This window comes from Rhinolophus sinicus, chromosome 17, assembly GCF_057876585.1.
Source record: "Rhinolophus sinicus isolate RSI-liver-muscle chromosome 17, RSI-T2T, whole genome shotgun sequence".
NCBI classification, from domain to species: Eukaryota; Metazoa; Chordata; class Mammalia; order Chiroptera; family Rhinolophidae; genus Rhinolophus; species Rhinolophus sinicus.
Window position 1 is genome coordinate 166,480,001 of NC_142517.1, and position 14,511 is coordinate 166,494,511.

The 14,511-nt window shown below is 35.8% G+C and overlaps 1 protein-coding gene and 1 pseudogene across 3 annotated transcripts in view; both read right to left on the minus strand.

Moving 5' to 3' along the window:
• CCDC141 (coiled-coil domain containing 141) overlaps positions 1–14,511 on the minus strand; it is a 168,517-nt gene that overhangs the window by 119,116 nt on the left and 34,890 nt on the right. For all 3 annotated transcript variants that reach the window (XM_074338695.2, XM_019739337.3, XM_019739336.3), the window contains exons 3-4: positions 5,921–6,112; positions 2,254–2,362 (exon numbers count right to left, since the gene is read on the minus strand). In XM_074338695.2, coding sequence (XP_074194796.2) covers positions 2,254–2,362; positions 5,921–6,112 — 301 coding nt within the window. The remainder of the gene's footprint in view (positions 1–2,253; positions 2,363–5,920; positions 6,113–14,511) is intronic.
• LOC141568139 (U2 spliceosomal RNA) lies at positions 2,872–2,970 on the minus strand (annotated as a pseudogene).

Below are 14,511 nucleotides of genomic sequence, written 5' to 3' on the forward strand. Positions count from 1 at the left end.
ATGTGAAGTTACTAGAGATTGCTGTGGTCTGAATGTTTGGACCCCCCCCTAAAATTCCTATGTTGAAACCCCAATGTGATGATATTAGGAAGGTGGTCAGGTCACGAAGGTGGAGCCCTCATGAAAGGGACGAGTGTTCTTACAAAAGCGACCTCACAGCCCTCCCTAGCCATTCCTGCCACGTGAGGAGACAATGAGAAATCTGTGACCCAGAAGAGGACCCTTACCCCACCATGCTGGCACCCTGATCTCAGATTTCTAGCATCCAGAACTGTGAGAAATGAACTTCTGCTGCTGATTTCAGATTATACCACCCAGTCTGCGGTATTGTGTTACAGCAGCTTGAACAGACTAACACAGATTGGCGTTCGTACCTGAAAATCAGAATTTTGTCCTTGAATATGCGTTTCAAGTCAGCTAATCTTAATCCCACTGAATTGATTAATAAATTTCGTCAACTCTCATTTTATGGAAACAAGGCCACCATTAGGAAGATGAATGGGGAGCCAAATACCCTGATGAGAGTCCCTGTTATCCCCGTGCTTCAAGTGTCACATAGACACAAAAATGTCACAATCAACCTGCCATCAGGATGGAAGAACATTTTGTGATCACAAAAAATAAACGATTTTTCCTATCTTCGGCTAGCATTTTTATCCATCTCTTCAGATTAAGAGGGGGCCCAGTGGCCCCATGAATGTCAGGACACTGGTCTCACTGTCAGCTGAAGGCCAGGGCACTGCAGTCTAAGGCTTCCAAATAAAGCAGCACATGGCCCATGTACACTGGCTCCCTGTGCCACAGATCCTAGTCACTCTGGAGGAGCCAAGAGAAACAACAACAAAATCGCATTAAGGCTACTTCTCCCCATCTACTTGCATCCCCAAGTACTTATGGAGAAATCCCTACTTCCACAACCCCTCTCTGTAAAATGCTTTCCTTTGATTGCCTCAGTACTGAATCTTATCAACTAAAGCATCAGTCATTGTCAGATTTCTGGAGGTAAACTTGCTATGTGATGATCATGTTGGTTGGAATTGTGACCACAGAATCCATCTCAGTGACTTTGGACTCAATTCACTTTCCAGTATCCTAAGCGGAATTTCAGGTGATTCTGTTCACCCTCTTTGGACCCAGCGAGATTGCTGCTGCTGTACAAAAATAAGCAGGCTGCTGCTTTAATGCTGACATTTCCGATGCTGTTTATAATCCCTGTTAGGGAGACGTCCTCTAGAACAATGAAATAAATGCATAATATATATGTGGTAGGGTCTCATAAAAATTTACACAGGAAAGATTGAGTCCTTTAACCTTTGAGTTTAGGAAAAACAATGATCTTTTATGTAGGGTCGTTTGGAGGGTGATATAGATACAAAATCTATTTGTGGCTTTAAAGACACCTCCAGCCCATGGCCAGCACAATCTGATTGGGAGAGCTAGACGCTGAGTTAGAATTGTGACAATTGAGTTCAGGAAACCATCCACTCACCCCAGTTCTACTTGGCAGTAATAATTAGAAGAACGAATTAGGAAGAAGTGTTGTTCCTCTCTGTTTATCTAACCTGATTCCACAGAACAAGATTACGGTAAATAGCTACCCCTCCACACATGCCTTCCCACTACAGTTCTGCCCATTCCAGATTCTGGTGGAAAAGGCCAAGAATACAAAGTGTTGGTTAACAATTGGACTCTCTTCATAGTTGTTCATAGGGAGTTGGAAATCTTTATCTATACTGCTTTTATTAAATTTTTCTATCTGGAAAAAGTTCACTACTCCTTTTTTAAAAAAAAACTGAAATAGTGAAAGAGAGATTTTCCTTACCTAGAGCTTTTATTTAAAGGCTGACCTTCATTTACTGACCCCGGGAAGGAACATTCACTGAGTTAAAACCATTTATTCGAACAAGAAATACTCTTGAGGACCTACTGTGTGCCAGCATAGGTGCTGAGGCTACATGGATGGACATGGCGGAAATGCCCCGGCCTCAGAAATTAAAAATCCAGCAGATTGAATAACTCCCAGAGCTATTACAATCTCTCAGAAGCTGTTCCTCTACCATTTCCTTAGAACCATTCATAGCTACTTCTTCCTTGCAGAAGATGACCAGAAAAAAGAGCTTTCTTTAATCTTTCTTAGAATGAGCTGAAGCCTACATAAACATATAAAAAATACACTGTCATACACAAACCTTTTCACATTAATACCTTTTAAAAGCTTGAAAAATGTACGTGAGGAATAGATATATTTCTTGCCTTTGGTATGATGTTCATGAAGCTGAAGGAGTGACTGTAAGGACTCGGCGCTCCCAAACTCCTGCGTGTTCTGGAGGAAGTCTTCAGCTTCATCTATTTTAATGGCAAACTACAACCGAAACACAGGGGAAAGACAATTGAAAAAATAAAACTCAGCGTGCCACTTTTAGTTATTTGCCAATGTTTTTCAAGAATTAATGCCTCACTGTATGTGTTTGTGTGTTTTTTTGAGGATGCATGTGTTTGTGCGAGCATGTGCTGGCTTAGGGTGTTTGTGTGAGGGTGTGTGTTTGCATGCAGTCAACTTACAAAGCGCCGATGTAAGAGCTTTCTTATTATTCTTTTGCATTTTTTCATACCTGGAAATATGTTATGTATACTGAAATAAACCAACTTGTTTTCTGTTCAAATGTCTTAAAATTTTCAACTAAAATTTTTGTGTCCTATGTAATGAATACAGCCACTTTTAACATTCTAAGGCAGTGTGTCAAAGAATTACCAGAAAGTTTGCTAGGAGAAACCAACAGAAGTTTGGCTAACCAGTGACCTACATAATTATAATTAAATTTAACTTCAGAACCCATTTAGAGAGAAGACTGAAATATATATTTTTTCCTCTATGATTAGACCTACAACTGAAAAATATAAGTTTCAGAATAATGCATAGTCTAAGCCCAATTGCTACACTTGATCTTAGCCAAAAGGCCAAGAAGCAATGTCTAATCCCGTTTCTTATATAAAACAAATATATGTATTTGTATGGGAAGTGGTCTTAGAAGATACACACCAAAAGGTTACATTGATTAGAAGGAATGGGGTTAGACTTGGGTAAAGGGAGGTAAAAGTTTAGATTTTAAATCTATAACTTGTAATTTTGTTTAAATTTTATCAATAATTTTATGTATTATTTACATAAATAAAATGAGATTTGATGCAGCAAGAACAAAAAATGGAAATTTTCTCCTCTATTTCAAGGAAAAAAGGAATAGCAACTTAACACCCTAAATGGTCAAGAATATACAGCCCTCTCTTGTGTTTCTGCATGGAGAAAGTATACAGGGGAGATAACTGAAGCGATGTTAAAACTTTCAGGGGAACAATCTTAGAAACAAATTTTAGAAAAGGGCAAACCATACTTGGTTATGCTAATACTGGACATCCATAGCAGTAGACAAATAGTTGGTTTATTTTACCATGTTTCCCTGAAAATAAGACCTAGCTGGACAAGATGGGGTCTTATATTAATTTTTGCTCCAAAAGATGCATTACAGCTGATTGTCCAGCTAGGTCTTATTTCTGGGGAAACACGGTAACACTAAGATTCAAAGATAATATTATACTTTATAAGAACATTTTAATTAACGTGTTCACCTTTGAATTAAGTATAGAACAAACTCATAAAGACAAATTATCAGTGAGAAAGACAAAAGCTACCACAGTGCTTGTCTTCTTTTTCAAGGTTTTTCAAAACTGTTATCTTTGAATTTAGTGATTTTTAATATTTTTATAACTAGTTGATTAAGAAGATCTACTGTGTTATGATTAGTACAATAGCCATATAAGATCCTGTTATAAACAGCATGAAATGATGGGAAAGCCTGATGAGCATGTCTCCGTTGGAAATACAGAGAAGGCCTCCACCATCCTAATAGAACAACGTGATGGACACACACCATTGTCACTTCAGGACAATGTTTCTAGACAGAAGTACAATGTTTGAGAAGAGAAAAACCTTGTTGATTGTTAAGTCTTAGGAGCCACAAGCCATCCTATAATCATTATCAACCATGCAATAAGATGACATTTGCTATTTGTAAAGAACTCCTGCATGCACATAGTTCAATACAGGAATCCTATCCACACATAATTTACATGTCTAATTCATTTCATTTCTAATAACTGATTTTAAAGACATTCTTTGAGCAAAATCTTCAAAGACAAAGAAAGAAAAACAAAACTCTGTAGGTGATTTGTTTTTTTCCCTGTAGAACACTACAAAAAGTTTTAGAGTCTCTGTATATCTATATTTCAACTTATTTGAAATTTTAAAAATAATAAACCAGTAAAACAATTTTGCTCAGAAAAAGCTTCCCTAAGGTACTGTTAACTTTTATGGATACTTTCTTTTTACTACTTTTCTTTCTGTAGCTTGTACAGGGTAGTTGGTAACGAGGGATATTTTTAAAAAACTCTATTCTTATTTTCACCCTTATCTTTTTTTTTTTTTTTTTTCCCTAAATCACTAATAAAAATGTCTTTGGCATACATAAGGGGCATGGAAGATCATGTAGGAGTTTGCATTCAGCTAAGTGTGAAGTGGTCCACAAAACTGGAAACAGAATAAAACAAGAAACGATTAGTCATTTCACTAAGAATCAGAGTCCTGGGTTGAATTATAGGTTGACTTAGTACTTCCCTTTATTTCATGTAGTATCTGGAAGTAATCTCTCATCGTAGAGAAAATCAGCTAGCATTAATGCTACTGCACAGTGAAACAAATGTTGAGCCTAATGTTTGAAAAAAAGGTAATTTCCTGTGCTCAAATTAGCTGAATTTCAAGGGCAGCTGACACCTATACATTTACTAAGATGGAATCAATCAGATGTATCTAATTTGACCTCTGTAGGTATATTTCATCTGGTTTTCTTCTTTTCAGGAAAAAAACTGTATGGACAACTTTTTCCCAAGATAATCTGTAGAATGAAGTGTGAGTTGGGCTTCAGTGTTCAAATTGTGGAAAGCAAACCTAAAAGTTACAATAAAGTTTTTGCTCCTTTTCATTTTTAAACGAGTTCATGATGCATGAGATTGTCTACCCCGATTCTTATGTTCTATTACTAGTTTCCTTTCCTTCATTATTTTGAATTTAAGCCCTGAATTTTCAGTTTGGAAATGTCACATTTTTCAAAGCTAGTGCTTTATCATAATGAAGCAGTGCTTTCACATCAAAATGAACGTACTGCCATTTGACAGAGAAGTTAAAAGTGAAATTTCCAATAACTGTCTTATACCAAATATAACACTTCTTTTGATAATGTTCTTTGAGTCTCACATTTTGAAATTGGGAACCTCATAAAATTACAGAATTTAAGAAAAATCACAGGGGGAAATGACCTTGTTAGGCCCAGAACTTTTTCCTTTCCTTATATTTTCATGAGTTCAAACTATAGAAACTCAACCATATGCCTTAAGAAAGTGCTTTGTAAAATGCTATGCTTACAAGGTATTATTCTATGGAATATTCTGCAATTGTCTCTTCATAAGCAATGGAAGTTTTAGTCAACAACTTTTAGTCAATAAGAACACTGTAGACCAACATTTCCTAGTAATCCTAAAATCAGGGCTAATTGTTTGATTTAGTAATTATATTACTATCTTCTACAGAAGGAACTATATCATAATGAATTATGAGTAAGAGTTCCCATTTTTACTTATTAGTTTACTTAATTTTAATGAGGTGTACTTAGTTTTTGTTTGAAGGCCTACATTTAAAATATTAACAATTTTAGTTTTTTTTGCAATAAAAATTAAAGTGTATTGTATATATTATGGTTATTCTGCCATTTTTTGAACCAACTGCAATATCTGTTTGTGGAAATAAAACATTTTCAGGAGTGCTATTCATTTACTCTGATGTGGAGAAGGGAGAAGTTTTTTTAACACAAACCTCCAAGGCACTTTCAAAAAATTCAGAGGTCAACCTGAGGAGCTCTCGTCTTCTTTCAAGCATAGAGACCAGGGCTGCCCATGCTTCGCCCAGGGTATTAGCCATGGCATCATAGACTTGACTCTGATCCTTGTTCTCTTCAGCTGTCTTGTCTGCTTCCTGCAAGAGTTCCCATACCCGATCTTCCAAAGCCTACGTCCAAGGAAAAACAGACAAACAAAAAGGCATAAGGCAGAGTGTCACTCAATGTAAGAACACAGGATCACATTTCAAACACTTGAATATGTGAAGTTGTGTGTGCTCTAGGAAAGACTAGAAGAGAATTTATAAACACAAACTGCTATGTAGGCAGGCAGATGAAGAAGGAGGAGGGAGCAGTGGAGATTGTGGTAAAGTAGGAAGCATGGCCAAGTTAAAGGCATTCACATTTAAATAAATATTGTGCAAACACTAGAGATGTATCAAAGGTACACATCTGCATTCTGAGGGGTACAGGATATTGTGTTAACGTCACATTTAAAAAAAAAAAAAACTAATTTGAACACATCCATGAGAGAGTAATCAAGAAAAAAAAAGTTGTTAGAAATCAACCCAGTAAAACTTACTGTTTATTCTAAATAATTGTTATTGTTAATATGCTTGTGAAGCTTAATGTAAACATTATTAAGTTATTAAAAGAGAATACTCACAATGTAAAGAATAAGAATATCTGTGACCAACATTACAGACTGTTTGAACAAAATATGGGAGCTTAAGGAGAACATGTGGTTACATAATTATCTGATTTGGGGACAGGAGGAGGATCCCATAGATTCTATTTCATTGTTTAAGTTGGCACAAAAATAAAGGCACAACTTAAAAAAAATAATAGACTAAAAATATTAATATGAATGAGTTCCAATGTATCAGCAGAAAAGGGAACTGAAATGATATAGAGCAAAATGCAACAGATAAAACGAAAAATAGCACATTTATCAGGACACACACAAAAAACAAAACATAATGATAGAAATATGATCAAATATCGATTAACACCAAAAAGGTGACTGAGTTAACTTTTTCAACTAAAAGACATTCTCAGATTAAGTAAAAAAAAAAAAATCAACTAATTTATGTTTGATAGTGTCATCCCTTAATTAAAATGGCTTAACTTTTGAAAATAAAGAGAAGAGATATAGTAAGCAAAGACAAACAAAACTAAAGGAGATTAACAATACTAATTTCAGACAAATTAGAAATCAAAACAAAAATTATTGAAATTAAAAATGGCATCTTATATTGATAAATAGTTCAATCCACATCAAGGCACTCATGAACCTTTATATTAATGGCATTAAAATATTTAAAGTAGATATACCCAGTCAGATGACAATGTAGTAAAAGTAGAAATAAACAATAAAAGTTCCAGATAATAAAACAAATATCTTAGAAAATTTAAGCTAACACTTAATAAAATAATTCCTAGATACAATGGAGAATAAAAACTATAATTACAGATTTTTTAGAAAAAAAAATAAGGGTACTACGTCTGAAAACCTAACATACGGCTAACTTTATTCTCCGATAAAATTCATAGCATTAGACTACTTTATTTTTAAAGAAAGAAAAAGTAAATTAAACATCAAGCCTAAATTATAGAAAATAAAATAAAACAAAAATTAAAGGAGATTAATTAAATACAAATTAGAAATTAACAAATTAGAGAAAAACATAAAAACTGATTTTTTAAAAGTTGGGTCATTGAAAAGCCAAATGAAATATAAAAACATCTGATGTCAAACGTAAGTAGCAGAGTAGATAGCTGCAATGGTCCATTCCTCTGTAGAAACATTGAGAAAGCAAGCACAAACTATCTTAATCAACACTGTCAGAACTCTGTAAAGTAGTGAAAGGTTCACAGCAAACAGGAGAACACTAAAGCAACAAAAAGACAACTTAAAAATTGTAGAAAAGCTTTGAGATGCTTTACTTGCCCTTGCCCACCTGCTCCTGGATTCAGCAGAGACTATCAGAGTGGATAAATAAATCAGACCCAATTATATGGTGTCTACAAGAAAACCAGCTTAAATATAAAGGCACAGATAGGTTAAAAGAAACTGGATAAAGAAATATATGCCGTGCTAACGCTAATCTAAAGAAAACTGCAGTAGCTATATTAATTTCAAACAGAGCAGATTTCAGAGCAAGGAATATTGAGGGATTAAGATGGGTATTTCATAACAATAAAGAGGTTCATCTCCAAGAAGACATAACAATCTTAAATGTGTATGTGCCTAACAACAGAGCATCAAAATATGGGAAGCAAAAACTGATAGAACTGCAAGGAGAAATAGACAAACCTACTATTACAGTTGGAGACGTCAATATCCGTCCATCAATAATTGACATATCCAGCAAGCAGAAAAGTAAGGATATAGTTGAACTAAACAACACCATCAATCACCTGGATATAATTGACATTTATAGACTACTCTGTCCAACAACAGCAAAATACACATTCTTCTTATGCTCATGTGAGACATTTACTAGGACAGACCATATCCTGGACCATAAAGTATACCTTAGCAAATTTAAAAGAATAAAAATCATACAAAGTGTGCTCTCAGACCACAATGGAATTGAAGTAGAAATCAATAGCAGGAAGAATACAGTCAAGAATCCATCCCCCATTAGTATGCATTGCTTTGGAATTGTCAGTCCATATGATAAGTTTAAGAAAATGGATATGATTGCTTATCTAGCACACCCTAGAAAATCAACTAAAAATACATATAACTTTAAGGTTCAATGAATAAGCTAATGACAAGATAACTAAGACTCAGTGAGGCTCTCTGTGGATTTTTCAATAATTTTAAAATCAACTTTATTGAAGTTATAGTTTGCATATAATAAAATCCCCCGTTTCATGTACTTTTCAAAAGAGTTCCGACAAGTGTATACATCTAAGTAACCATCACCATAAGAAAAAACAATTCTATCACCCCAAAGTTTACTCATAGTCCACCCCATCAACCCTGCCCACTTCATGCCCCACAATGACACTCATATGCTTTCTGTCACTTTAGATTTGCCTTTTCTGGAGTGTCACATGAATGATACCACGTAGTATGTTATCTTTCTTATTTCACTCAGCATAAAGTTTTTTGAGATTCATCCATACGCTTTCATGTATCCTTTTTTATTGTGGAGTAGTATTCCACTGAATGAATTCATCTAGTTACCTGTTGACATGTGGGTGTTTCCAATTTTGGACTATAATGTATAAACCTACTATAAATATTTATATATAAGTTTGTGTGTGGATGTATATTTTCATTTTTCTTGGAATTTACCTAGGTGTTTTCTAATGAATCTTACTCTTTTATTTATATCTTCCTGTGTATTTTGAATTTTTTAATAATAAGAATATATTACTTTTTATCATTGGGGGAAATGCTATGTTCATTTTTGCAATTACATAAAATGAACCTACTCCAAAAAAGAAAAACAAAAACATGCCATTGCTGTACTGGAACAGTTGGCCTGAGTTATCTCCAATTAGAATTCTAGAGCAGTTCTTTCCCTCCTTACGCTTTCAAATTATGTCCTAAGACACATAAACACTTTAATTGTATAATTCTTCCCAGTTATTTGCTTTTTCTTTCTGTAAAAGGCTTATACCCTCATGCCTCCTAACAAAAGCTTGTCTATGAGACTTGCTTAGACTAATGAAATGTAAACAGGAGATTTGTGTGCCACTCTTGAAAAGTTTTAAGAACCAATGAGTGATTCCACCATTTCTCTTTTCATACAAAGGGCTGCTTCTTCAGTCTGAATCCTAGAACAAAGCAGACATGCAAAACTGAATGGTAATTACAATGAAGCCAGCATGTAATGTAAGAAATACAATCAGTGACTGTGAGCCAATGCTGTTGGGGGATTGTTACCATAGAATTGCCAGATACATTTACACATGTAAAATTATTTGTTATACATTATACATCCAAGGTTCTCTTGTGCTTAATAAAGAAGGAAAATAAAATTCATAATGCAACAAAACAACATATATAGAGACCAGAACCTGATAATTTCATAGCTAACTCAAAAAAGTCTCGGGCAGATTGGATTACACATGTCAATGACCTCTTCAGAGATGTCCACTGAATATGTGCCTGCTCTGTTCTCTCTGGTATTTAGGCTAAGCCAGGCAGATGATTGTCTAAATTGCCAAGAGAGTTAGGTGAAATGAATATACTTTCTTATCTAGCTATTTGAAAGTATAACATCTAAGCATTTGCTTGTCATGTGACAAGCTTTAGGTTATCTTAAAGGCTGGTTAATTTTGTATTGTGCATGTTTTTAATTTTATACTTTTTATCATTAAAATGGAATAACTTGGCCTCAATTTCTATTTATGATGGGTGTCAGTTCAAGACTATGTCAAGAGGTCCAGCTTGGTGGCTCAGACGGTTGGAGCTCCGTGCTCCTAACGCCAAAGTTTGCTGGTTCGATTCCCACAGGGGATGGTAGGCTGTGCCCCCTGCAACCAGCAATGGCAACTGGACCTGGAGCTGAACTGCACCCTCCACAGCTGGGATTGAAAGGACAACAACTTGACTTGGAAAAAATCCTGGAAGTACACACTGGTCCCCAATAAAGTCATGTTCTCCTTCCCCAATAAAACCTTTGGAGAAAAAAAGAAGACTATATAAAGAGAAGAAAGAGATTATATTAGGAGTTTTAAATTTTAAGAAACCTCATTTTTGTCACAAAGGCTGTACTGAGAACTGAAACTAGGAGAACTTAATAATTCCATGGTGGCGATGCAGAAGAGAATAAGAAATAACAGGGAATGAATTCATTCTAGAGCAAAGCAACTGAACAATTAACCTTTTAGGATATTTCTCAGATTTGACATGAAGGTGATAGATAAATCTGAAACTTGGCTGTTTCTACAGCTAATAGGATTGTTTTTGAAAGTATTTTTTATGTATATATAGAACTGTCTTAGCCTTATTGAACACATATAACTTAGTTCTTCTTAGTACTGTTCTTTTCCTACTGAAGTGACACTTCATAAATCAGTGATGCAGAGGTTTTAGGGGCAAACAGCTTGAAGGACTACAATTCTGGTTTCCAGTATTTCCTTGGGACTCTCCCATGACCTCTATTGTGAACTGCAAAATGCTCTGTTCACTGGAATTCCAAGGCCAAAACCTTCTTGCAGAACCCTCTGGGTTTAATTTGGTACAAGTTATACTTGAGATTTTCTCCAAGAAAGCGGGTAGACATCCTGCTTTGAGGATTGGCAGAAAACTGTCTACTCCAAACTCTCTTGGGATTTTAGATGGCTCTTGGGGTGCTGGGATCAGAGGCCAAGTATAGTCCAACGCTCCCCAAGGCATTGAAATACTGGAATACTGGAAGAAATTCTGAAATACTGAAAGAAAGAGGAACTCAAACAGAGTGAACTGGGCAGGATTCAGAGAACAGGAATATTTCTCAGCCAATCCAAAATCTCAGGATAATGGCCAGGTGAAGTATATTTCTGTGAGATTTCTGAAATGGAACATCTGAGCCCAAAGCTAAAATCCACCCTCAGGGTGTTTAGATATATAATACTTGGGTCCCTGTGATAAGTCTTCAGCTTTAATAAAGGCATTAGGAAGGCTTTTAGTTCTTTTAGTGTTCTCCAGCTTTCCATGGTCACCCGTGTATCATGTCACGCTATCAGTCAGGCCTTCTTTTCTGAATTGGTGCTCACTCGTATGTTGCCAGCGCTGAGGAAATACTGTTCTATTTTAATGCCCGTCGCTGAGCCCCCAAGGAGACTACCTCTTCCTTCTCTCTTCCCCTCAGGGAGCAAGATGTATCACTTAGGTAGCCTGAAACACAAATGCAAGTGATATACTAATGGAGATGGCTAGAGGGCACAACACTCCATGCATGCTAATAATAATGGTTTCAAATCTGTAAAGGAGACGTAAGAGACATAAGTTCTGTCTTACTCATATTTATAGCTCTAGCACCTATCACTGGTTTTCAAGCAGAAGTGCCCCAAAAGAATGCTTGAAAACATGTTGAGGCATTTTTAGTTGTCATGATGAATTTGTGCAGTTTGTGGGGTAGAGGTTTGATGAAGGATTGTCCCATCAGACATCCATCCTACTCAGAAACACTGACTGCCCTGCACACACGAGGTCTGATAGTAAGTTCACAAACTTGTTGCAGCAATATTACTAACATTTTTTGATATCAGAAGGATTATTCACTATGAATTTGTAACAACTGGACAAACAGTTAACCAAGTTTACTATCTGGAAGTACTGAAAAGGCTGCATGAAGAAGATGAAAATGACCTGAACTTTTTGCCAACAATTCATGGCTCTTGCATCACGACAATGCACCAGCTCACACGGCACTGCCTGTGAGGGAGTTTTCAGCCAGTAAACAAATAACAGTATTGGAACATCCTCCCTACTCACCTGATCTGGCCCCAATGACTTCCTTCTTTACCGAAAGATAAAGGAAAAATTCAAAGTAAGACATTTTGATGACATTCAGGACATCAAGGGTAATTCGAGAGCTCTGATGGCCATTCCAGAAAAAGAGGTCCAAAATTTCTTTGAAGGGTGGCCTAGGTGCTGGTGTTGGCGCATAGCTTCCCAAGGGGAGTACTTCAAAGGTGACCGTAGTGAAATTCAGCAATGAGGTACGTAGCACTTTTTCTAAGATGAGTTCGCGAATTTAATTGACTGACCTTGTAATATGAGCTCAATAAATGTTTGTGGCAGGATGCATGGGAGAGGTCTAAGAGGTTTCTTTCACTTTCTCTTGAAAATTATGTGATTTTATTTCACAGTCTGTTAGAAGCCTCTCTAACAAAACTACAAAACAGCACCCATTCTAGAGTAACAGTACTCCATCACTTATAGAAAAAACCCTTCTACAGAGCTTAGAAAAAGTTTTCTTGGACCAGACCACACATTTGCCTCATTCCCCAGACTGCTACCCCTCTCAGCTTTCCAATTGAGGAAAAATGACAATACCCTACACGTCTTCTATCTCTTTCACTTCTTATTTAGACTTGAAGAGTTCTTTGAAAAGTGCATAGAATATATGTACTATGGAAATTAAAACCAGACAACTTGAGGATATCATTTTGAACAGTTGAAATGAGCCTGGGGCTTCACTCCATCTCTTCAAACTGCATCTCTCAGTTGCTGTAGGCTATTAGATGGGCTTCTTGCCTAAATGGAGAGAAGAAGCTCTTTCAGCTTGAAGACTATTTTAGTATATGTGCTGCCGAAGTGAGCACTTGAAGACTATTTTAAAAATGAAGTAAAAAGATAAATTACTATCTGAAAACACACCTAAGAGAGGGGAGAAATCTCATTTTATCAATGCAATATTAATATTGCAATATAAAATAATATTTGTATAGTACTTTATAGCTTTTAAAAAAATTATATGATTCCCACAATACTAACAACATTCTCAATCAACAGGGACCTGTAGAGAATATTTCACTTGAATGGAAAGGGTGCTCTCTGTCCTCCACTAAAGCTAAAACCAAATTGTTACTTGTTAAAATACAATACAGTAATACTCTTAATGATTCTTATGGTTCAAAGAAGATAACATCTAATAGAACCTGAAGTTATTCAAGAATGTATTCACTCATCCATGCTTTCACTCATCCAGCAAGAATTTTTCAATCAGCTCTTAATCAAATGGTACAAATTGTGTTAATAGATATGAACGAATGGGGAGGGGGACAGCTAGTTAGGATTGTATTGTCTTCGTTTATTCAATGCTTTCAGTTTTTTCTCTTTTTCTTAATACCCAGCCACTTCTCAACACATACGTGAAAGGTTTCCATCCCAACCATCCTATTGAAATATTCTTGTAGAGGTCCACAGTGACCTCACATTTGCCAATGCCAGTAATCCCCTTTAATCACTTCTTTGTGCTCCTTAAAAATTTTTTTCTTCCATTGGCTACTAACACATTCTGATTTTCCTGCTGTGCTTTGGTTCTCTTTTAAAGGTTTACTTTTTCTGCCTGTTTTTAAATGTTCTAGGTTTTCCAGGAGACCATGGTCTTTGCTCTTTTCTTCTCAAGTATGTGTCAGGGGTGGGGCTGGGGATATTATATCAACATCATTTGTGTGAATTTTCCAAACTATACTCGACTTCTTCAAGAAATTCCAATGGGTAGAGAACAAGTGACCACAAAGTTTGAATGGATTATCACAATGAGCCACTAGTATTGATTAGATTGTATCTCCATTTAATCCATGGGAGGGTAGGATGGAAAAGAAAGAGTAATTACTCAATACCTCTTTCCAAGTGAATGCATAATCACTTGTAAGTATGACTACAACTACTGTCTAAATAATTAATTTCTCTTGATTTTTTAACTTTACTAAAAATCTTCATCCAAATGTCCAACAACTACCTCAAAATCAAAACATCTAAAGTCAATCATGCCATCTTACCTACCATATCTCCAACTCTTCTGGCTTTCAGGAACAGAAACATAGAAGACAATCTTTACTCTTCTCTCCCCCAAGTCTCCTTCAATTGCAAGATCCTACACACCTCCCCTTT